The 24903-nt window shown below is 45.0% G+C and overlaps 1 protein-coding gene across 1 annotated transcript; it reads left to right on the forward strand.

Annotated features, from left to right (window-relative positions):
- The first annotated feature begins 6141 nt into the window (after positions 1 to 6141).
- Positions 6142 to 10504, forward strand: NKX1-2 (NK1 homeobox 2). The gene is made up of 2 exons (XM_073354960.1): positions 6142 to 6373; positions 7812 to 10504. The coding sequence occupies exons 1-2, from the start codon at positions 6142 to 6144 to the stop codon at positions 8432 to 8434; spliced, it is 855 nt and encodes a 284-aa protein (XP_073211061.1). The 3' UTR covers positions 8435 to 10504.
- The last annotated feature ends 14399 nt before the right edge of the window (positions 10505 to 24903 follow it).

Genomic DNA, 24903 nt, shown 5'->3' on the forward strand with positions numbered 1-24903 from the left:
GCACACTTCACCCAGCCCTTTACAAGTCATTTTACAGTAGTATCTACAGCCCCCAGCCAAGATGAGGGCCCGCTTGTACTAGGCACTGAACAAACACATAGTAAGCGAATATCTTATATGGTCACACTTCAGATCACTCACAGACATAGAACCTGATCCCCATCCTCATGAAATTAATGATAAAACTGCCATGAATCTCAACAGAAACTCTTTTTATTCAAATCTTCCATTTAAAGAAATCACTCCTGGGCTGAAATCAAACCTTCAGAATAGCAGCCTAAGTTACAGGCACCTGAAAATGACTCATCAGAGTGGAAAGGCTTGTGCAGCCTTACCTACAGGCATTGCTATGTGCTCTGCCTGTAATTTAAAAAGGCTGCAAAAAAGCAGGGCAAGAAGAGAAACAATTTAAAATTCTTTATAATATTATCTTGATTTTCTTATTTTCATGGAAGGTTGCAGAGTGCCAGCCTTGGAAACTGATATCCTCTACTTCTCCCCACAATGCAAGCTGCAGTGGAAACTTCTCCACATTACCCTACCTCTGTTCCTCAATTCTCTAGTGAAGGGACCACCTCCAGGGAAAAGAAGGCAGCTGAGTCACAGTCTCCATACCTATTCACTCCTTGGCTTCTGGGATGAGACTGTATACAAGAAAGCCCATTAAATTGATAAGAGAAAGATTAAACCACATGTGACAGATGTTAGCTATGTTGCTTAATGCATTACTGGAAGGGGCTCCAATATTACAGGGATGAGGAAAGTACAAGAACCAGAATAGAACAGAACAGAATAAAATAGACATATTGCTATAATGAATAGAATTTGCATCAGTGGTTATCAGTGACAAACAGTTGAATGAATGAGTGGTCAGCATGATAAAGAGTGTTTGAATAAAGAGAAAATTCCAAAGTATGTAGACACTATGAAAGCTGCTCTTTTGCTCAGAGCAAATGTTAACAACACTTCTTCAACGTTTCATGATAAACTCATTGGGACACTAAGTTACTGGAAAAAAATCGTCCATTCTAAGGAATATACGTCACTATTGAGTCAGACACTGCCAGTAGTAACAATGGCACACACTTATTTTTTAAAAGTGTAGTTTTGTTTGTCTTTTGTGGGAGTATTTCATGACCCTGAAAATGTTGGCACAAAAGTGTCTTGGGTTTTCATTTTGAAAACATGGTCACCTTCACATTAGGGCCCCGGTTTTCAAAAGTGCCCTCCAATTTTGGGGGCCTCAGTTTTTGCCTGATTTAGGCACAACGGGCTTGATTTTCAGAGGCACTGTGCACTGAATTCAGTAGAACGACTTGGTGTAAATATGGATTGCCAGCTCGGATCCCATTTTTTATACTGACTGCTTTTTAAGCTCAGCATTTGCAGCACAGGCATACTACCATGCAAATTTTTGCAGTGTAGTAGAGATTTGATGTAAGTATAAAATGGGGCCCATAGAGAGCATATTTACTTTAACTGAGGCTGTGTTGATCAAAAAAGTAGCAGAAAGCCTGGCAAGACCTTTTTGACCCAGCCAAAATACAGACTAAGCTGTACCTTACAAAGTTTGTGCCTTTACATACAGTACATCCCATTACCTCATAGAAACAATTGAAAAAACACTAGCCTGTCACATAAAGAATTAGACTAATCCTCACTATTTTATAATCATGGGTAAGATTTGATCAGTTGTGTTCCAGCCTTACCGATAATATTGTTTTCCCCTTAATACAATGCAGATAGTTTTTGTTCTTAACACTATAAATAGCCTGCCACAATTCACATAATATATAAGGAACTGGGTTGGAATTATAGTCCACTTTGTTTTGAAAAAAAAAGCAGGGTAGCCTTGGCACCGCTGATTTGCATCACTGCTTCTGGAATAGCCTCTGGCTTCTCCTTACAGATAATATCTAAACAGTGAAATTAATTAAATAGACCCAGAAATGGATCAGGTTATTTAAAACAACATCGCTAATGGTGCAATATCTCAGCTGTCCACACTGATAGTGAACATTGTCTTGGATAGTGTTATCAGTCCAGGACACCCGCTATGAATATTGATCCAGAGCTTGTTACAGCCATCACTTGCCGTCAGGACAGGTCAGGGTTGAAACCCACCTAGCATCAAAGCAATTTAAAGACAGCACTCAGACTGAATTTTAATGCCTAAGCTGAGAAACGAACCAACTTCAAGCAAACAGTTAAGACTAATATGTGTGTGTGTGCACATGTGTATGTTAAACTGACAATATGTGAAGATGTCTGCTAGCTCAAAAATGTATATCTTAAAGAATTCCATTACTACAACTCACCTTTTACAGTTTTGCAGCCACAATATTAAAATATATCCACAAGGCTATATTTTGTAATCTTACATATATCAGATGGTTTGGATTTTCTCTTACAAAATAAGGCCTTGATCCTGCAAAGACCTATGCATGTGCTTTAAGTTAAGTTAATGCATACACAGGCCAGAGGAATATTTCCATATCACAGCATCTGTGATGGCATCATAATTGTTTCTAAGTAATTCTTTATACCACAGTTATTAGACTAGCATGTTAAGTTTTAAAGAGAATCACGTTTCAGAAATATTGATAAGAAATATGTAAAGGTCTGGTATCCATTTTCCTTAGTTGATCACACTAAGAACGATATCCATGTGACTATTACTCTTCCCCTTCTTTCCTTTTCCTACTTTCTTCCTCCCTACCTCTATCCCAATTAAAAGAAAAATACAATCTAAGTATCTAACAAAGCGTGCCAATTCTTTACTAGGTTCATTTGTCCCTGCCCTGTGTCTGTTTGTACCTTTAGACTGGAAGCCCTTCGGGTCAAAGATTGTCTCTTTTTTATGTTTGTATAGTGCTCAGCACAGTAGAACACCACACTAATTGGGGCATTTGGGTGCTGCCATAGTATAAATGATGATAATAATTAATCATAATAATTCTGTAATTTGATTCCTGCACATCTTCATCATTTTTTTGTCTCTCTTTCTTCCTAGTCAATTATTTTAGGTTCTGTGATATCAAAATGGAAAATAAGGGTCAGATTCTGCCACTTTTAATTCCATTACCTTAGTACTGTTGTATTTTATTTAATTTTATTTCTTTAGATTTAACAACAATTTTATCCATACAGAAGCTCTGAGCACCCTAAAAATAATTAATTTCAATGGGACAATTGATAGTGTAAGATACTACTCAACACGAATAAGGGTGGCAGAATCGATGGCATACCAAGGTGCAAACTATATGTTAACAAGATGATTCCCAAATACAGACAACATTAATATTGCCATCCCCAAATCCTTCATCCAGAAATAATATTCCTTTTTCCAATGTTCATCCTGATTTGTCAGGTCAAATGCAAATGCGAGAGTGAGAAGAAAATCCACCTTATAGATACAGTACACACAGTTTAGTTAGTGTGAAGTTTAAAAATTTACAGCTCTGTGATTGCTTGAACTGGTTATGGGGACTCCCCCCCCCCCCGCCCCCAGTCATGGTCAGGGGGATGGCACACTGGCTGAGTGGTGTAAAGAAGCATGCCCTGCTTTTGTCAGCCCTCTACCTGTTTTGTATATAAATAGAGGATTTTATTCTCCTGTAGAATAGGAGTCATTTCCATTGAGAGTTATTCCTGTCCTGTGGTGGCGAAGAATCAAGCCACCACCTTAATCTGCCGAGAGAGAAAAAGAGAGAGAGAGATTATAACCTCTTTTTCAATAGTATATTAATATTTATTTCTGCCACTGACTTGGTGTGTGAGCTTGCGTAACTCACTCACGTCACTTGTCCCTCAGCTTCCTCATCTATAAAAGGGGAATCATATATACTCCACAGGAGTGCTGTGAGGATTAATTAGCTCAGACCCAATCCTGCCCTTCATGCAGTGTGGTGATATAGGGGCTGATCCAAAACCCACTGGGGCCAACAGCAAGACTCTCTTTTATTTCAGTAGGTTTTGGATCAGGCCCATAGTTTTGCCACTGATGTCAATGCCACAACCCTCAAGGAATTCAGTGAGTGCAAGATCTCATTCTTAATCTTTGAACCACATTTAGATGACATAAAATGCCATATAAGGGCTTAATATTTTTCTGGACCTTTTTAAAACATAAGACTCAATCCTGCATACTTTGTAAACTCCCATTGACTTCACTGGGAACTTTGGATACACAAGGAATGCAGGATCAAGCCCTTAGATCTAAAGGTGGTTTATACTGTACTCTGTGCTAGGTAATAACATAATAATGCTGGAATAACAGAAGTCATATGCATGCAGTTGCGCAAGAAAATTTGACCATGATGTATAAAGATGATATATATTTAAATAGTAATAACCTAAGCCCATGTTTAATTATTAAAATTCAAGAATTTTAAAAGATGCTACTTAGATCACTCTTACTTTAGCCTGTTTTCATATTTGACTTACTTAACTTTCTCTTGAGGCAGTAAAACAGGTTCAGTCCCTCCTTCGCTGAATGCTGAAGGTAAAATCCCAACTAGTAGACGGTTTGCATTATAGAGGATTTTAGCGGGGAGGTTGGTAGGTGTTTTAGAGCTTGGATGAATACTGCAGCAGGCAAGGGGGTGGAGAAGTGGAGGTTTGAATGAGAAATGCTAAAAGGACATTGCTGCTTTAAAAGCTCATTTACAACGCCAGCTGGGTATAGGAGGCCTAGACCTATAATGTGGTGGTTTCTCCTCCTCTTCCTATTTCATACCAACTAAGACAATATTAATTGCTAACCTATTGCTCCATAACAAAATCGAGGAGGGTTGGCAGTGAGAAGGTTGCAGGAGGGGTGGGGAAAGGAGATCATTAGCCTCCCAGTGCTATTTCCGGGTGGATGGTCCTTGAAAAACCTCCTAATTTGCCTTTAAAAGATGTCATGTCATATCCCAGGCTGCAGTCTGTTCGGCCTACAAGGGGTGTGATATGTTCCCCAACCGCAAAGAGATTTTACCCAGTGAACTGATTGCTTAGAAGTCATTTGAATTCCTTGCACTCTTTGACGATCCTGAGTTCTCTTTTAACTCTGCCTGTTGTCTCCGTCCGTGCACCATTAAAAATTAAAATACATTTTTGGAATCAACCTATTTCAGTGGGTTTTTAAGTCAGTGTGCAACGAAACTCCCGTAGGACAACCTCGCTATTAGAACCTTTCCTGCTACAAATGAGTGTGTCGGGTCGGGGCGATTTTGGCCGGCAAAGGGGGTGGCGGGCCCGCAACGGTCCATTGGAGGGTTGAAAGCATTGCAATTCCTATGCCCTTTCCCCAACCATACGGCGAATCCAGGTCTGACCTGGATCTGGAGAGGAGATTTTCTTAAATCGAAGCAATGGGGTTTTCTGCACCCGAGAACTTGTGGCAGCGGTACACTTTGTATACAGGTTGTTACAACGTGTTGCTGTTACCTGGTGGCCTCTAAGGAAAGGGCACACGTTGTGCATGTTGGTACAGCGATGTCCTAGGTTAAAACTAGACTCTGTAATTCGTTGGTACGTGGAGCTATGGATTCCCCCAAATCAAACATCTGTGCTCTTCTGGGATTTTAACCCACCCCCTGCAGGGGTTAACCCCCCACCCCCATGACACGTTACTCTGGGAGACACGTCTCGCTCACACCACACACACACACACACACACACACACACAAGCTGCGTGTGTGAGTTCCAGCCGGCGGCTCTTGCTTTAACGATACTAGTGCAGCTTTCAAAGACCCCTCTGAAGGCAGCCCGCGCTGCTCTCTCCACGTGGCTGGGGCAGCCAGGCTGGTGGGAAAGCGGAGAAAGTGCCAACGGCGGAGCAGCCCCCTCCTCGGCCCCCACCCCCACTTCCAACCCTTTCCCTTTCCAAGCCTGCATCCTCCTCCTAGACCGAAGCAGAGGAGCCGCTTCCCTCCAGAAGGACATCTGCAAAGCGCAAGCTTGCACACCTCAGGACCCTTCCTCCTACGGACACAGCGTCCCCGGGGGATCGAACCTGCAGCGAGCAGGACTGAAAGCCACGCATCGACCGAAGGCATCTTTGGCACCACGTCTCTCCTCCCTGCGAGCAGCTGGCCAATTGCCTGTGCATTTGTCTGGGGGCACCACAACTCTTTCGGGATCTTTGAGGGGGGAATGCTGGAATGTCAGGACAGTGGGGCCAAGGTGGCCCCCATCCATCATAAAATCTCCTTCTCCATCTTAGACATCCTGGATCCCCAGAAATTTACCAGGAAAAGCAATCCGGCTGCGCAGAGCAGGGGCAGCATCTCGCATTCAGGAGAGCCAGAGAAAAGTTTTGGCGGAGTTGAAGTAGAAAAGGATCCCGCGAATCAAAGGAGCAGCAGGGACACACTAGAGGCATATGGTAGGAATGCATTCAATCCGCATGGTTATTTTCAAACAAATTAACAAGGAACCTTGTCCCGTCTATCAGCCGAAAGGGGCCAGTTCCATAAATTGTGTGCGCAGGCTAAAACAAACGGGGCTAAAAGCACCGAGGATTATGCTTTAGTGTGTTTGCGATTTATTTAGCGGGTCTGCAGAAGATGTCGTGAAACAGGCAGCAGAACGGGGCTGTAGTTGGTTTAAAACCTGGTGATATATTTTAAAAAACAAGCTAGTGGACTGGCTCGTTTTGATGCTGAACTATCTGAGCACGTGAATTAGAGTGGGAGTAGAGCCAGGACTCCCACAGAACAAGCAACACATTGCTGATGAGCGTAAGTCAAAATTGGCTCATGCAGCCTGTGTCAGCGATGGACACGGAGATATTTATTAACCCCTTCCGCAGAATGTTTCCCAAGGAAGGGCGGGCAGGCAGCGGTTAGCCGCTCCTGGTGTGGGGACATGTCACCTTTAAGAAGCTGCCGTGGAAAACTGCTTTGGGAGGAGGGTCATTAGGTGCAGATTTCCTTGAGCCGTGACCCTCCTCGGGTCACCGCTTATACTGCAGCGCCCCCAGGTCTGATGGGAAACCAAAAGTTGTTTTCGACTCCAGCTCGTTGGCTGGCCCTGATTGGCACTGGGACAGCCAGGCTGGATAATTGTTCAAATCGTCCCCACAAGAGGATGCCTTAGCTCCCCATTGATCGATATCCTATTACTGACTCCTGCATATCTCCTTCCCGCAGCTTGCAGGTACCAACTTCAAACCTCTTTCCCCCTGCCTGATCCTAATATTGTTCGATTAAAACTTACCTTTAATAGATGACATCTATCGATCCGCCCCTCACAAATCTGAAACTCTATTAGCACGGCTGGGAAGAGCAGATGGAAAGGGGGAGGGGATTTTAGTCTCTTTAAAGGGGGCTTTAATAACTTATTTAATTGGCTAGAGATCCATACCGCCGCACACAAACGAGTTTCGCACAGCTTGCAGCACATAAAGGGTTTCACATATCAGACGGCCAGGTTTTTCTTAAAGGGCAAATGATCATTTTTAAAAATAAACTCTGATTTAAAAAAAAATGTTTTAGGAGGGAGGAAACAACCTCAAATTGGCTCCCGTTTTAAAGGGGGACCGGAAAGAAGAGCCCGCTTCAATTGCTCAGTCTGGGGGACGGGGGGAAAGGGGGGAAGTGTCTTTTGCAAGCTGAGTTTAATAAACAAATGAGGAATTGACATCAGCCGGCAGCAGGCGCCTGCCCCAGCCGCGCGTGTCCCCGGTGACACAGATGCGTGCGGAGAGCAGCTGGCGGGAGGCGAGCGCTGGCGCAGGTCAGGTTGGATCAGCGGCAGGCGCAGGGATGTGGCAGGGGAAGGGCTCGTTCTGTCACTCTGATCAGCCCCCTTCTCTCCCTTAGATGCCAACTCCAAGGGAGAGAGCGAGGCCGCGTCCACCCTGGAGGGCTCCGCGTGCGAGGGGGAGGAGCCGGCCCCGGGACCTGACCGGAGCCAGCCCGCAGCAGCCCCCCCGCCCTTGCACGACTTCCCCGGCTCGCCCGATCCGGAGGAGAGAGACGACCCCGGCTCCCCGCCAGCCTCCAAGCGGCGCCGCGCCGCGCCGAGCTGCGCCAAGCCCCGGCGGGCCCGGACGGCCTTTACGTACGAGCAGCTGGTGGCCCTGGAGAACAAGTTCAGGGCCACCCGCTACCTGTCGGTGTGCGAGCGCCTCAACCTGGCCCTGTCGCTCAGCCTGACCGAGACCCAGGTCAAAATCTGGTTCCAGAACAGACGGACCAAGTGGAAGAAGCAGAACCCCGGGGCGGACGGGGCGGGGCAGCCGGCAGCCAGCGCCGCGGTGCCCCAGTGCGGAGCAGGCGGCGGCAGCCCCAGCCCGCCGGGCCCTAGCGCCCTGGCCTTCCAGACTTTCCCCTCCTACCCCTCCGCCAATGTCCTCTTCCCGGCGGCTGCTCCCCTGCCCCTGGCCGCGGCGCCCTTCCTCGGCCCGGCCTACCTGGCCCCCTTCTACACCCCGCACCTCTAAAGAGCCCGCCCGACCAGTTCCAGCCTTTCCCACCCTGGGGGCAGCCCGCGGGGGCTCCGCCCGTGGGTGTGTCTCGCTGCCCCTCCGCCAAGTGCGTTCACAACCCCCGCACTCCCCTCCCGGGGGGATCGCAGCCCCTTAGGCGGCCCCCGCCGCCCTGCCCACGTGAACACCGGCCACAGGACCGCGGGAGAAACAGACAGCGCCTTTGCCATCTGCAGGGAGCGCCCCTCCCGCCCCGTCTCCCCCTCTCCCACGGCTGGAGGGAATGGCAGAGGGGCGCAGGGTGACTTGCAGGGCACACGCGCTCTGGTGGTGGTGGTGGAGGCTTCCAGTTCAGACAGCAGCGGTCCTGTGTTTGCTGTCTCTGTGACCGACCGGAGCGTGCAGTCCGGTCAGAACCGAGGACCTGGCTGAGACTGCTCGGATGCAACATGGAGTTTGGAAACTGGAGAACTTTAATAAAACGTGCATTGCACTACGCTCAGGTTTGACATCTTCCCACGTGTTTGGTATTTTAAGGCATCCTTCCCCGGCATAGTTTACGCCGGATCTTGGCCCCATCGCGACGAATGGGAGTTTCCGTGGGAGCCAGGGTCGGGCTCCTCCAGTTAATCCCTTTAAATTGATGGATATCTATGAGCAGAGCAGCCGCGCTTCTGTAAAGGCATATTTGAGTTCAAGTGTAGTTTGTGGCATGTAATGATTGATTTCTTAGATTATATTTCACAATCCTGCTGCGCTATATCTTTGGATGAACAAAAGTAAAGGTCCTGATATACATAGATAAACGACTGTGACAAACCAAACAAGTGGAACATTCAGACATTATGTGGTCCAAATATTTATACATACATATAAATGTATATCATTTTATACGTTTTTCCTCATTAGGCTGCAGAGTTCAAGTGTACATTTCTGATGGTTGCATGGTAATTTAAAGTGTAAGAAGCTGATTTTTTTGAGTCTTTACCGAAGCATGTTTTCGTCGGGGGAAAAAAAAAGTAACCACTGGATTTTATTGGCATATTTGAGATGTAATCATAGGCCTAGGAGATGGAAAAGATAACCCTCTCTACATTTACTGTACCTAACACTAATTCTCCCAAGTTTCTCTCCTGAAGTTTCCTTTTAAAACATTTCTCTTTGTCATTTGGTTTGGCAGGGCATCCCTCCTAACCTGAAAACTCAGAAACTCTGAGACTAGTTACTGTTGCTTTTATATGAATGATGCGGATAAGAACAAAAGATGCCCCTAAGCTCTGCTTTTATCTCTGGAGATCAGTTACCTGTTTCAGGTGGGTAATACAACCTTATAAAGGGGCAATTGCTGTAACCTTAAAAATCATGTTAAAACTCCTATCGACTTCAAGGGTGCTGCATTGGGCTCAAAAATTGAAAGCTAGGAGTCTGGCATCCCAAGAAATTAATGAAGAGAGTTTGTTAGTGGGAATAGGAAAGTAATACTGCTTGCTGCTACTTGAAACTTTAGTTCTGTAATTGTCAGGCAGGGTGTGGGAAACCTGGCTGACACATGAGGAAGTATCCAGTTATTGGTGATATACCTGCTACCTCTCTACCTTTCATTTCTACTGACTTCGGTGGGTTTTGGATCAGGCCTTAGATCAAAAGAGCTTTTTTCTGTAATTATTCTTTTAATAACACAGCATTAATACCAAATGAGGTAGAAAACATACATCAGCGAAAAGCATTACATTATTATTTTTAAAAGGGGTGGTTGTGGTAGAAAATAGTTAAAGTGCAGAGCTTCCAGTATGCAGTGCACTCTTTTCCATAACAGAGGAATCTGATTTTTTAAAGGATTTGTTAGAGAGGAAAATCACATTTCATCTTCATCATTACAAGCACCATAATGAAAAAGAATTTTAGCTGGGGGCTTATCCATCCCTGAACTGCCAGGAAGTAATTGGTTCACAAAAATCTGTCTCATGCAGTTTGCACAAATTATTACAACATGTTGTTCAAGAACGTATCTCTTCTGTGTCATGATGCTTAAACTGCACATTGGCTTTTCAACCAAAAAGGTAGCTGGTAAGTCCTATCTATCTATAGGTGTGTTTGTCTAAATAAAGCAGTTTTAAAAATTAGACTTTGTTTAATTGTTCTTAATCATTCCCAGATGAAATTATTTTTGTTTTGTGGACCTTTTTCCCCCCAGGGTCCAAACCTTAATAATCCCTTGCAACACTACCCTGGCCATGACCCCAGGGAGAATCCTAAAACTCCTTGGTTCCTGAGCCATCATTTTCAGTTCTGTAAAACCTATGAACCCTCTAGTGGCCAGAAGTAGTTACTGCATTTATTCTCTTACCAGAAGGTCAGTGCACCAGCGTCCTCTTATGGTACCAACCAATCATAGACCTGGAAGGGACCTCGAGAGGTCATCTAGTCCAGTCCCCTGCACTCAAGGCAGGACTAAGTATTATCTATACCATCCCTGACACTGCTTCTTCATAGATAGACTGAAGACTGCTAAGAGGTGATGATCAAGTGGATACCTGTTTTTAAGCAAATCACCTTTGTGGCCTGCATAACTTGCAGTTTCCTGGGGAGCAAGTATCTGAAAAACACTTTTAAGCCCAGGTGTTATGAATTGCTACTTCCCGTGCTTCTGTCAAACCACTGGGTGGACTAACTAAAATTGATTTGGCAGCTCTTTTCACATAGAACACATTTTTTATAAAACAAATGTTAATGTTTTTTAAAGTATCATATCTATAGAAAGACAGATAGATAGATAGATTAGATGGTAGAGAAACCCACCACTAGATGGTTTCATTCTTTCAGGTAATAGCGACACTAGAAATAAACTATGCCAGGTTACAGCAAGGTTATATCTTTAAGGTAAACAGGATCTAACTGGGAGGAGGTGGGATCATTATAACTGTGCCTCCTAATGTGTGAAGCAACTGACTGCTGTTTAACAACATGCACAAAAGGTAGCAGCAGCAGCTTTGGAGATATGTCAGAGTGGATTAATGACATAGCACTTGATGTTTAGAGGCCTGGGTTCAAATGACTTGGGTATTAATTAGAAGGAATATGGTGGTCTCAACATGGTCCTCTAAACATTATAGTGGCATGGCAATGCCGCTATAGTTAAGGTTTCATCACAAATTCTGTTTAAAGGTCAGTCTTTCTAAGTCCTCTAAAATTGATGTGATTAGTCAGATTCCTTTGAAATTTGGTGTGTCTCAGGAGGGTGGCGTGCAGTGTAGGGTTAGTGATCCAAATTTGGGATCATTTTGAGCTAGGGGTTGCAGAAATATAAGCCCTGAAAGAAATGACCATTTTTCAAATAGTTTCTCAGCAGAGCTAGAGATGTAACTATTGATGTGATACAGGCCAAAATGGTCTCTCTCTGTCAAATTTTATCCAAGGTTGTGCATGGCACCCACTAAATCTTTGGGGAACCCAAATTTATAGTGGCATTTAAGAAAATGTAAAGTTTTATAGTGCTCATGACCCAAAACAGAAAAGCAGTTAGAGGATTTCCATTCCTACCATTTTAATGCTTTAAAGCTCAACTTTTGAAAGTGCTGTAAAATCCAAACGGTTACTTGGATTGCCTTGAAATTTGGTGTGCTGCATGGGGTATCATTAGTGAATCAAATCTGGGATCATTTGACCAAGAGGTTCCCAACTTACATCACTTCTTTCCCCCCAAACAAACCTGGAGTCCTTCTGCTGCTTTGTACTCCTCAACTGAGAGGTATTAATGACTGGATGAATCTCTTTGAGATTGGTGGTTGTGAACTCACCCTACAATTAACATAAACAAGGAGAAGTTAATCAGAAGCCCCCACCTAAGAAAAAAGGAGTTTTGGTTTGGACTGAGTGCCTGGAGATTGCTACAGTTTGTGAGTCCTGCTGGCAATTTTATTTTGGGGGGAATGTAACCTAAGTTTTTCAAAAAATTAAACGTGAATACTTCCTGGGAGGGGAGGAGTATTAGTGGGGAGAGGAATGGGGGAATAGGGAGACAGGAGTTTGGGGCTGCAGTGAGGGGAAGGGGATTATGGGAAGGGACATAAGTGAGAACGTGTGGTAGGGGCAGGTAGAGAGGTTGGGGCTCAGGTGAGGGAGGCCTGGGACTTACGGGGAATGGAGGGGTGGGATACTAGGAAGGGGGACATTGGGGTGAGTGGCGGGAGGACTGTGGGTGAAGAGGGGCAGGGTGCAGGGACATCTGTCAGCTCCCCACATTCTGCCCTCTCATATGTGCACTCAGATCTAGAGGGACTCTTCCCCCTTTAGGAGGGTCTGAGACCTGTTCCCTAGCCCCTTATATGAGCTGGGATAAGGGGACCCTTGCCCCTCTGGAGTTGTCTGAGCCCCTCTTCCTACCCCATGTGAGTTGCAGGATCTGGGGGGCCTATGCCCATCTCCAGGAGTTGGATGCCCTATCCCTAATCCCATCATATGAGCCAAGTTCTGAGGGGGCATGCTCATTTGGGAGGGTCTGAGGCCCCCTCCCTGCCCCCCATGTGAGCCAAGATCTGGGGAAGTCCTACCTCTTTGGGTGAGGAGCTGAGAACAGGTATACTTCATGCATATCACATGCTCTAAAGCACTCAGGAGGGGGATGGGAACACTCATTGAGATGAGAGGAGAGGCTCTCACATCTCAGAGCTATTTTGTTTCAGGTTGTATTCATCTGTTTGGGGTGTTCTCATTCATCTCATTCATTGAGATGAGTGGGCGACTTCACACCTTTAAGAGCCCCCAGATACTCTAGAGGAGATCTTTCCCTCCATTCTCTATTACTAACTGTACCATTCCTGTTTCACGGATCATGCTTCTAAGTGCTCTAAAATTCTGTTGCTTGCATGGATTTTCTTGAAATTTGCTATGCCTGGTGTGAATGCAGAGCAGTGTAGAGAGACAAATTTGAGGTCATTTGATCTAGGGGTTCCAGAGATATAAGCCATTTTAAAAAAAGTTTCTAGGTTTTTTTTTCTTTTTCTTTTGCACAGAACTAGAGATCCAACTGTTGCAGTGATGCAGGTCAAAATTGTCTCAGTAGGTCAATTTCCCCCCAAAGTAGTGCAGGGCACCCACTAAATCTTTTGGGGATCCACACTGAGAACAGTATTCAACAACATGTTTATTTCTTAGCTTGTGTAGATATGCAGTCTGGAAGGAACACAGTGTGCCTACCCCGGTAAACAAAAGAATGTGAGAGGGTTTCTATGCAGCCACTTTACGCTTGCCTGGATAGTTCGAGGAAATGTGCCAATGCTGTTGACCTGGTGAACTTCCCCATCACTGACCTGTCTAGTTGAACCTTTGTACACCTGTGCAATAAAGATTTAATAAGGCATGTTGCTTATTACAAATTATCTCTGTTATAATATAACATGTTTTTATTTTATAGGGATTTTTACTGTGAACACAGCAGAATAGCCAGCAGCTGGTCTAACCAAAATTGTTGTTATATTAGATGGGGTGGAGCTGGAGACAGAGGACTTTGTATGGGGGTTGGGGTGATGGGGGAAGAACTGTGGCTTCGGGGGCAGGGGGGGTGGGCGGAAGAGGGTTGGGCAATGAGGTCAGAAAGTAGGCAAGCCTTCGATTGGTTGAGAAAAATCTGTATTTTACTAGCTCCTGGGGATGGGTAGGAAGTGGCATGGTGTTTCCAAAGACATATAGTGCATATATTTGGAACTGACAGCACGGGTATCTTGACCACTGAGGGTAAAAAAATACGTGTGCGGTCAGAGTTGCCTGTGTATGGATTCTGGGCAATTCTTGGATCACAAGGCTGTAGAAGTTTGAGGGAAAGCAAGGAGTACACTATGACATGGGGATTGCTGACTATAGGCTGATTCGACTTAGTGTGCAAATTGCAGGACGTCATATGTACAACAGCCTAAATCAGTGGTTTTCAAACTGGGGGTCTCGCGGAATGGAAGGGACTGGGTCGCGGTGGCTCTGGTCAGCACCGCTGACAGGGCTGTTAAAAGTCCCATCGGCAGTGCTACCTGGCTAAGGCAGGCAAGTCTGTACCTGTTCCGACACCACGCTGCGCCCCAGAAGCGGCCACGTACTGCCCCCGCCCTGAGCACTGACTCTGCACTCCCATTGGCTGGTTCCCAGCCAATGGGAGCTGGGAGGGGGGGTGCCTGCGGGTGAGAGCCACGCGGAGCCACTTGTGCACCTCTGCCTAGGAGCTGGACCTGCTGCTGGTTGCTTCTGGGGTGCAGTGCGGTCTGCAGTGCCAGGACAGGAGGGAAGCCTTCCTCTGCACCCTGGCTGCACCACTGACTGGGAGCCACTGGAGGTAAGCCCTGACCCCCTCCCACAGCCCAACCCTCTGACACAGCCCTGAGCCCCCCCCCCAAACCTGAGCCTCCTCCTCCACCCCAAACCTCTCATCCCCGGCTAGGATGACCAGATGCTAAATACAAAATATCGGCACCGCCACAGGGAGAGTGCCTTTTCAATTGTTACACTCACCCGGCACATTCGGTGGCAGGAAATAAATCTTGCCGATGAAAAAAGAAGTACCCGCCGCCAAAATGCCACGAAGCCCATCAGCAACTGAAGTACTCGCTGCCGAAGTGCCACCGAAGACCCGGACGTGCCGGGTGAGTGTAACAATTGAAAAGGCACTCCCCCTGCCTGTCACTGCCACCTAAGGAAAGAAAAAAAACCGCGCCCAAAACAAAATATTGGGACAAATGGCATCCTGACTGTACTTCAGTTGGGATGTGGGACAAACTGCTCAATATCGGGACAGTCCTGATTTTATTGGGATGTCCGGTCACCCTCTCCCTGGCCCCACCCCAGAGCCTGCATCCCCAGCCCAGAGCCCTGACCCCCCTCCTGCACCCCAACTCTCTGCCACAGCCCAGAGCCCCCTCCCACACCCTGAACCCCTTATTCCTGGCTCTACCCCGCAGCCCTCACCCCAACCCTCTGTCCTAGCCCTGAGCCCCTCCCACACTCCAAGCCCCTCATCCCCAGCTCCGCTGGGTCATGGGCATCAACAATCTTCAACTGGTTTGCCAGAAAAAAAGTTTGAAAACCACTGGCCTAAATGATTCTTAACTCTTAAAAGGAACAGACTGTTTCTGTAGAAGGGTGGAAGAATGTTATTATTGCAGTATGCTATAAAGGCAGCTAAGCTATTTCAGCTTCTCAGTGCTTCTGTCCGTGAAGCTCTGGTGTTATCAGCACTAGCAGAAAGCACAGCCTGCTAATTCAGCAGACCTCAATGTTACTCATAGCAAAAGACCAGAGACACGGTTCAGGAACAAAGGCACTCCACCAGATTTATTACCCTCTAGGCACAGTCCTAATGACTCTGACAACTTGCACAAGTACATTAACATGAGTGCCCTGTGGAAGGAGCGGCTCAGTCAGCTGCAAGAGTTTCTGCTGTCCCCTTGGCCACAGAAAGGGTTAAAGCAAGGTATCCCGACATTTATAGACTGAGACAAACAACTGGGATAAACACCTTACATACCACATTACATGTTCTGTGACATCTGTTTGTTACCTCCCCTTGTTCCGGATATCTTGGACACAGCATCCCTTTCAACTGTTCTGTCAAATCATCTTATCTTGTACTAGACTGGGGTGTATCTGTACTAGCCTTCTGGAATGTATTTAGGTAAAATATCTAGTGCCCACTACTTCTTAGGAGTGCCTATGCTTTAGCAACACTAGCAGCAAGTTTGCCAAGTTCATGTACTGAAAAACTTGTAAGCATCTGCTTTTATAGCCTGACTTTGGTTCACAGCCTCTGGTTCAGACCTCAGATCTTGGAGCAGGCCCCGTACTCCAGGCTCTCTCGCTTTACTACAGTTTCCTGTTAATATAGTTTTTGCCATTGAATTGCCTAGTTTATTTAACACAGAGTTAAGTTTGATTCGTATGTTGTCCCTTTGCAGAAGACTGAGTTGAGCAAAACTCAAACTTCAAATTTCACAGGAAATGCACAATAAAGGCTGCGCATGCAGGGTTAACTCTGCCCTCTGGTAGGTGCATTCCTTGTGTGCATTTGGTCATTGTTGAAAGAAGGAAGACCTATGGTTGCATGGACAACTTAATTGTGTATTTCCTGTTTTCAGAAGTTTGAGTTTGCTCAATTCAACATTCTGCAAGAGACAACAGACCACTAAGCAACCTTCATTCTGTGTTAATGTGGGGTTTTTTGCCATTGCATTATTTATTATCTGTATCAGAATAGTCACATGTTTTATTATGTTTGAGAGTCTGACCAACAGACTCCCAGGATAAGAATAGTAGTGGTGCATGGTCAGCACTCAGGTGTATTAGAATCATACTCAAAAGCTTACAAAACACCGGCCCACACTATGCCTTGCTCTTGATAAGATGGTTAGTTTTCCACTTTAATAAGGAAATATTATGACAAAGTGTGTAAGAACATTAAATGTTAAAATAAAAGGAATGGTAGGGCACTAGTTTCCTCCTTTGAGTTTTCAGCATTGACATTCATGTGCCTTTTTAAGGTACCAGGGTTTGTAACATATTTTGTCTCTCTGTTTGGCTAAATTACTCTAGTTTCCCAGAAAATCTTAATACTTAATTCTTATATGCCAATTAGGGAGAGAAAAGCTGACCAAATGACTTTTTCCACTCTCTATCTTCGCCAGGAAAACACTTATCTTTATAGCAAAGACAGTAGCTCTGGAGTCATAGCTTTAGTGCTACTTTACAAAAAAAAAAAAAAAATAAAAGTCAAACATCCCCAACTTTATATTAGTTCTTGTGTACCACACAGTGTTGAAAGAATGATGAGTAGCAGTGAAGAGCAACATTACTGCAGATTATGCAGCATTGATCACAATCCATCAAGTGACGTTCTGGCTAAATGGTACAAAGTGGTCCAGACATTACTCCTTATTTTCTCTTTTGTCCAGGGTCAGCTGCCCCTGAGGATGACCTCTTTGTCAGTCAGCTCTAGATATGATAACGTGCCACTTACCAAAGCTGTGCTTCCAAACCCGGTGCTGAGAACTAAATTGTTAGCAATTGTTCCATCATTCAAACATTAGATTGTCCGGATTATGTTATTCTCAATATAGGCCTTTATCACTTTTGTAAATGTTCCACTGAAGATCCATTATCTCTAGGGCAAGGCATGACCGCTATGAATATGCAGTTTTACAATAATCTCAGGCAAAAATTGGCTTTACCCACAGACAAACATAAATGTTAGATGTGAACCACAATTGTGTCCCACATGTAAAATACAAAGAACGAATCTCTCTTAAATTAAAACAGTTTTAAATGAAAAATGTTCCAGTCAGTATAAGGAAATTAGTCTCTCTCATTCCCATCACATTGGTCCTTCCCTAATTTCCGGTAATAATGTCAGCCATATTCATGCATCAACAACTGAGAGTTCAGATTGACTGAACAGAAGGTAACTTCTCAGTGGGTCCTGCAAACACACATTCTTGCTTGCACTCACTTCATTCTAATTCTAGAATAACATCATGGGATTTGCGACAGCAGATCAGACTCTGGGTCATCTAATCTGGTATCATGTCTGCAGCAGTGGCTGATATCTGATACTTCATAAGAAGACAACCAAAGCACTACAGTGCACTTAATAAACTGTACAGTGCTGTATGAGGGACACACGGGGTGGATATCTTTCGTGACCCATATAGTGATCATCACCCACCACGAATCATGAAACTTGTTTATCCTTCTCATAACAGACATAACTAAAATGTTATTGTTGGTCATACAAGCAACCATCCCCTTTTAAAATCTACTCTATTTAACCTTATGACCTACAGAATTATGCTAGAGCTGGTCACAACAACATAGTTAAGGATGCATTAGAAATCTTAGTTTAAATATAGCTTTAAACTTTTATTTTGTAAAAATCTCATAAATATAGCATACTGTCCGATGGCTGGCCCAAGATAGAAAAAACAGCCCCTATAGCCTTGGAATTGTCAGTGGAGTGTATTAACTCAAAGGGAAGAGATAACGTATTTTTCATAAACATATTATTACAAGCCATTAGAAGCATGAAACCGAAACCCATTTCCTTATATCCAATGGGATGAATCTGCCTTTAAAAAACCCCCTATTTGATGGAATACTAAGTAATAAGATATATCCTACCCCTTATATGGGTTTCTGAGCAGAGGCTAGGAAACTGAATTTCCATTTGTGGAGTTTTCTTCCAATAACCTTATGTGGAACATGAAGAGGAACTAATGGATGGCACAAAAACTGGACAGCTCAAGACCCTTTTAGACAAGACCGTGAGACAGGACATCCACACACAGGCCCAGTACCTCCGCAATACTCCTTGTGCTTCCCTCTCACTTGGCAGAACAGCTCCCTCAGAAGAGACCCTTCCATTTTGTCCCTGCCAAGGCTGTATGTAAAAAAAGTCCTGCTCATGGTGGGGCAGGTTGTAATTAAATAGGGAGATGCCTGGCAGTAACTTCTGGGCAGATTTCCACTAGGAACTCTGATGACACCAAAGGGTGTGCTGTGCTGACCTTGCTGTGCAGAGTAGCTAATACACATAAAACCATAATGGCGCAGGCTTGCCCAGTGCTTATTTTGCTCGTTAAATGCCCATAGGGCTCAAGAATAGCTATCAGTGGGCCAAATTCATTCTTTCTGTAACTCCATTGACTGCAATTCCATGATTTTACCCACACCAGGGATAAATTTGACCCACTCTGTCTACTAGTTTCCACTGAAGGAGTTGGATAGGAAGTGTTTATCTCCTCAATGCAAAGCACACTCAGAACCCATTTATGATTGATCAGTCATTGCAGGATATAGTAGCGAAGGCTGGAGTGGATTCCATCTAATGATCACATTCTGGTTTAGACATTTTTGAAGCAGGTGAACTTTTTGCTGTAAGTTGCAGAATCTTGAAGATGCACTAGCTGAGTGCTTAAAAGGGATTAGCAACGTTCAGGTCATATTGACCACCTTGCCTATGGACATCTGCTTCTACAGAGCCTCATTAATACACAGCTACAAGGTGTGTGCAACACAACTCACGTGCACTCACCACAATTGCTAAAAACCTTTTCAGCATTTGCCCCCTTATTTAATAAAGCTAGATGGATGCTATCTTTGGCAATCTGCCAGTTTTATAGCATGTTCAGAAAAGTGATGATAATAAAGACACCTGGGTGTTTATCATCAAAGGCCTTACAAATCATAACAGCTGATCTATTAAATGCCTCATCAGTCTGCTAAGAAGTCAGGTCGCCAAGGATTGATTGGGTAATGTAGGTTTTGGTCTATGAATTGGCCAGGAATGAGATAAAAAATCTGTTTTTAGCAGCTTTGGTATTAGCTAATCTGGTAATATTTCTGGTTAGTAAAATCTTCCTAGAGAAAAGTGGATTGGAGGGCTGCAACATCTTTAGAAGCTGGACAAATTCTTTGCTTTCCACGACAGAATATGACTGCATATCAGCTCCAGTCATTTTAAATAGAGCTTTATGGTTCCTCACTGACTTGGGAACTGACACATGCCAGAGCCTATTTCTGGCATTACACTCAATACAAGTTTTGCTGGGAAGATGTTGATGATTGCAACTGATTTACAAACTGCATGATACCGGTGTGTTTCAGCCTTTTGGTAGGTGACTTTGTACACCTCTGGTTGCTTTACTCATATGTGTTTCATTGTGGCTGTCATGATAGCTTTGATTATATCTATATACGCACACACACGGTGCTAGTCACGTCAATTTTGAGGATGACGTTGACAATCACAGTTTGTACTTATGGGTCTTGGCATGACTCCATAGGCCAATCTGGGAAGAACAACAGTTACTGCACTGGCCACTGTGGCTATGTCTACACAAAGATAAAACCACCTTGTGGCTGGCCTGGGTCAGCTGACTTGGGCTCGTGGGGCTTAGACTCTGGGATTGAAAAACCCTCATGTAGATGCTCTGGCTCAAGCTGTAGCCCAAGTCCAAACATCTACAAAGCAATTTTTACTCCTGTAGCCTGAGTCCCGCAAGCTGGAGTCAGCTGACCTTGGCCAGCTGCAGCCACGGCACGGGTCTTTTATCCCTTTGTAGATGTACCCTGAGCCAATATTGACACCCCCTTAGCACTTGTTAGTGGTATCAGGACAGACTCAGACTGGGTAGGCCTGTACACATCTTTGACCGCATGATAGAAACCTTTGGAGTCATGTTTATCAGCAAGGGCCTGTAATTCATCCGCTTTATGGTCAACCACATTTTTTGCATTTGGTGGAGTTTGCATTCGAGTGTGCTACAAACTGCCCTCTAGTGGCCTTTTTCAACTCAGAGAGTGGGTCTGTTAAGAGCGTGGCATGTGCTTGTGCTTGACATCAGGGAGATCTGATATTTCAAGATCATTATAATTGAATCAGTCTGCATGACAGTGTTTTGTATACCTGTCACAGGGTGCACTCACTGCTAGTGGTACCTGCTCCTTGACATCCTGGGGATTAGCTCTGGCCAGGTATTGTGTCCTCCTCTGGCGGTGTTCCTTCCGTCATCCTCTCGCCCTGCAGACCAGGAACTGCAGCCTCCTCTTCGTGACTCAACCCTCAGGCCAGGTCACTATGTGGTTCCCTCTTCTGGCAGGGGGTGTGTGTATCAAAGTCCCACTATGCAAAATGGCGCTCTTCCCATAGAATCATAGAACTGGAAGGGACCTCAAGAGGTCATCTAGTCCAGTCCCCTGCACTCAAGGCAGGACTAAGTATTATCCAGACCATCCCTGACAGGTGTTTGTCCAACCTTCCCTTAAAAATCCCCAATGATGGAGATTCCACAACCTCCCTAGGAAATTTATTCCATTGCTTAACCACTCTGACAGTTAGGAAGTTTTTCCTAATGTCCAACCTAAACTGCCCTTGCTGACTTTTCAAAGATAATTGCTAATGGCTCAGATATCTCCTCAGTCAGCTCCTTGAGCATTCTAGGATGCATTTCATCAGCTCCTGGTGATTTGAAGGCATCTAATTTGTCCAAGTAATTTTTGACTTGTTCTTTCCCTATTTTAGACTCTGATCCTATCTCATTTTCACTGGCATTCACTATGTTAGATGTCCAATCGCCACCAACCTTCTTGGTGAAAACCGAAACAAAGAACTCATTAAGCACCTTGGCCATTTCCACATTTTCTGTTATTGTCTTCCCTCCCGTCACTGAGTTACGGGCCTACTCTGTCCTTGGTCTTCCTCTTGCTTCTAATATATTTTTAGAATATTTTTTGTTGCCTTTTATGTCCCTAGCTAGTTTGATCTCATTTTGTGCCTTGGCTTTTCTAATTTTGTTCCTATATACTTGTGTTATTTGTTTATATTAATACTTTGTAATCTGGCCGAGTTTCCACTTTTTTTAGGACTCTTTTTTGAGTTTTAGATCATTGAAAATCTCCTGGTTAAGCCAGGGTGGTCTCTTGCCATACTGCCTATCTTTCCTTCACAGTTGGATAGTTTGCTCTTGTGCCCTTAATAATGTCTCTTTGAAAAACTGCCAACTCTCTTCAATTGTTTTTCCCCTTAGACTTGTTTCCCATGGGATTTTACCTACCAACTCCCTGAGTTTGCTAAAGTCTGCTTCACTGCTCTGAGTGTGCCACTCCTCCAGTGGCTGGTAGGAGAACCCAGGCCCATTTCTATTCTGGGTTCCAGCTCATGGGCCCTCCGGTCAGCAGCCAAGACCTGCACTGTCCTACCTTGCTGATTTCTCCCTGAGCCTTTTCCTACCTTCCTGGCTTCCTCCCTGTCTGAGTTTGCCAGCCTCCCAACTCCCTCCTCTCAGGGAGTAACCATCTATAGTCCTGAACACACCTCCCCTCTCCCAGGGAGTGACTGCAGATGACTTTCTTGCCACCTCCTTCTGTTGCCAGCTACCTAGCTTTATACAGGCTCCTTCTGTTCCTGTACAGCTGAGCCTTATGTCTCATTAATCAATCCCTACTCCATGGCTTCTTCTCTAGGAGCCACCTATAGATTCATCGGGCCTAATTTACCCTGTCAGAGCCAGTGTGGGGAGTACACCCCATCACAATACCCAACACAATCCACAATAGTGTTATAGATAGTGTTATACAGGGATACCATTCAGTAGATATGTCATCACTGATCATTAGAAGAGTTTCTAATACAATAGCTGTGGTGAAAATTGTTCAGTGACTGTCAGATCTTTCAGCCGGGCAATACACATTTAACTAACTGGTTTTTACACATTTTAAGCTGAAAAGAGAAAGAAAGATTTGATCAAATAAGATTGGTGGATAGTCCAACAATCAGCTTTGTTATACACACATCTTGTAGGTCGCGCTGTTGGCCCAACATGTTGTCGATCATATGCCAATGACGTGAGCGAGGATGCATCTAGATTGTTTTGTATCTGTTGGGGGATAAGAAGGCAGTGTTTGTAATAACTAGATGGTGCTCAATATCTCGTTAGCTGAAGTAGGCCATTCCTGTTCATCTTGCCAATGCCATGGTTGCAAAGTAAGTTGCACCCTGCAGAATCTTCACCACCAACATGAGCATTAAAGTTACCTAAAATAATCAACTTGTCTTCATAGGGAGTCAGTCGGATCAGGTCATTTTGTTCGGAGCAATATTGATCTATGATGGTATGCTCACTCCTCACTAGCCTAGAAGGGGTTAATGAGGTGAGAAGAAGACAATTAACCGAGTAGTCCACAGCTGAGGGGAATTAGGTAGCCCAAGTAACCCCTGAATGATAATGGAGCCCAACTGAGAAGGAACAGGTAGGGCTAGTATAAAGTCAGGAAGCTAGCAGTAGAAAGGGGCTTCTTAGAACCTGCAATGCTGGAAACTGGGACCATGGGGTTCTGTGCTGCTGATGCCTCTATATTGCCATGGGAGGCTTAGGCTAGGCTACCACAGGATGACCCTGGGAGGCTGGGTATGGCTGAAAGTACCACCCAGCAGGACTTGAGTGATGGCCCCTCAAAGCCCACTGACTGGCTGGTACCAGTACTTAAATCAGGAAGCAATGAGAGGGAGCTGTCTGAGCAACAACACGGACTGTCTGCCTCTCTGCTCCCAACCCTGCTTGCAATTGACCCTAGACTCCAGCTTCCAACCCTGGTTTGTCCTTGACTTTGCTATTCAATTGCTGTCTGTAACCTGAGCCTGATCTCCTGGTAAGCTGATCCTGCCTGCCTCCTGATGCCTGATTCTTGGTTTGCCCTGGGGCCCATCTTGGACTCTGACCTCCTGGTACCTGACTTGGCCTGACTCCTGCTCCTACCATTAGGTCTGACCACCCACTTCTCGGTCATGACAGGACTGCAGTGAGGGAGCCTGTAGCCATTCTCCGGACATTAGAGAGGGAAGGAGAAAAACCTAGGGGAGAGGGTGTAGGAAAAGGCACTTCCTGAGACAGCTTGTATGGAAAGATTCTGATACCTGCCTGGAGGACCAAGCCACAAAGAGAAAGTACCCTGAATCACAGAGAAAGAGAGGCGGTAGGGCATGTGAACAAGCCTCAGAAAAGGGTATCAGACTTGGATGGAGCTAACCTCCACAGCAGCCAGGAGGGGGCACTCTAATGGTGAGTGAACCTTCGTGACATGCTCTTTAACCTCATCAGATAGTCATTGCTGGTGCTTAAGCACTGATCAGTGAAGCATAATGTCCACTTCTCAGAGGCAGTCAAAGCTTCATCAGTCTGTCAGTCTCTCCAAATGATAGCCAAGATTCTTTCTGATTGCAAAGCTGACTCCTGCATTGTGTGGCTCATTTTGTGAGCATCCCTTCTAGAAGAAAGTGTACTCAGCACTGTCCTCAGCCAGATGACCCTGTTCAGCAAGTCGCATCTTGCTCAGCACCATAATGCCTATACAATCTCTGTCAAGCTCTTGATCAATCAGAGCAGTCTGCCTGGCAGCACGATCAGTGTGGTTTGAACAATCAAGGAGTGTATGAACAATCTATGTCTTAACATTGAGACAAAAGGAAACTTTTCAAGGCTTGTTTGAATTTTAACCCACATGATCAGACACCCTCCAGCTGTAGTAAGACGGTCAGGGCTGTTCAGGATGAGCAATTTTTAGGGCATCTTTTCTAGCCCCCTCCTCAGATTGAGTTGGCTGTGCTGTCTCTGAATAGAGCAGCCGAGGTGATCAAGATGCTTCTGGACTATTGCGTCACCCCACACCGAAGTCTTGACCTGCTCACATGCAGAATCACGACTCTGACTCCTCGCAATGGCCATAGCCTGTCACTTTTGCAGTTCCTCCATCACTGTGGGACTTCTTGGACTGTTGAGGGGTGCGTGAGAACTTGTTTAAAATGGATGAGCAGTTGTGCACCAATTTGGCCAACAAGTGGCAAGGTAAATTGAAACAACTGAGGCATGTTGTCAGAAAAAATTGGGCTTGGCTTAGGCAGATGGGCAAATACTATCTGCAGCTGTAGCATTACTAACAGGGATAGATACAGAACAATC

Source organism: Lepidochelys kempii, chromosome 7 (genome assembly GCF_965140265.1).
Source record: "Lepidochelys kempii isolate rLepKem1 chromosome 7, rLepKem1.hap2, whole genome shotgun sequence".
NCBI lineage: Eukaryota > Metazoa > Chordata > Testudines > Cheloniidae > Lepidochelys > Lepidochelys kempii.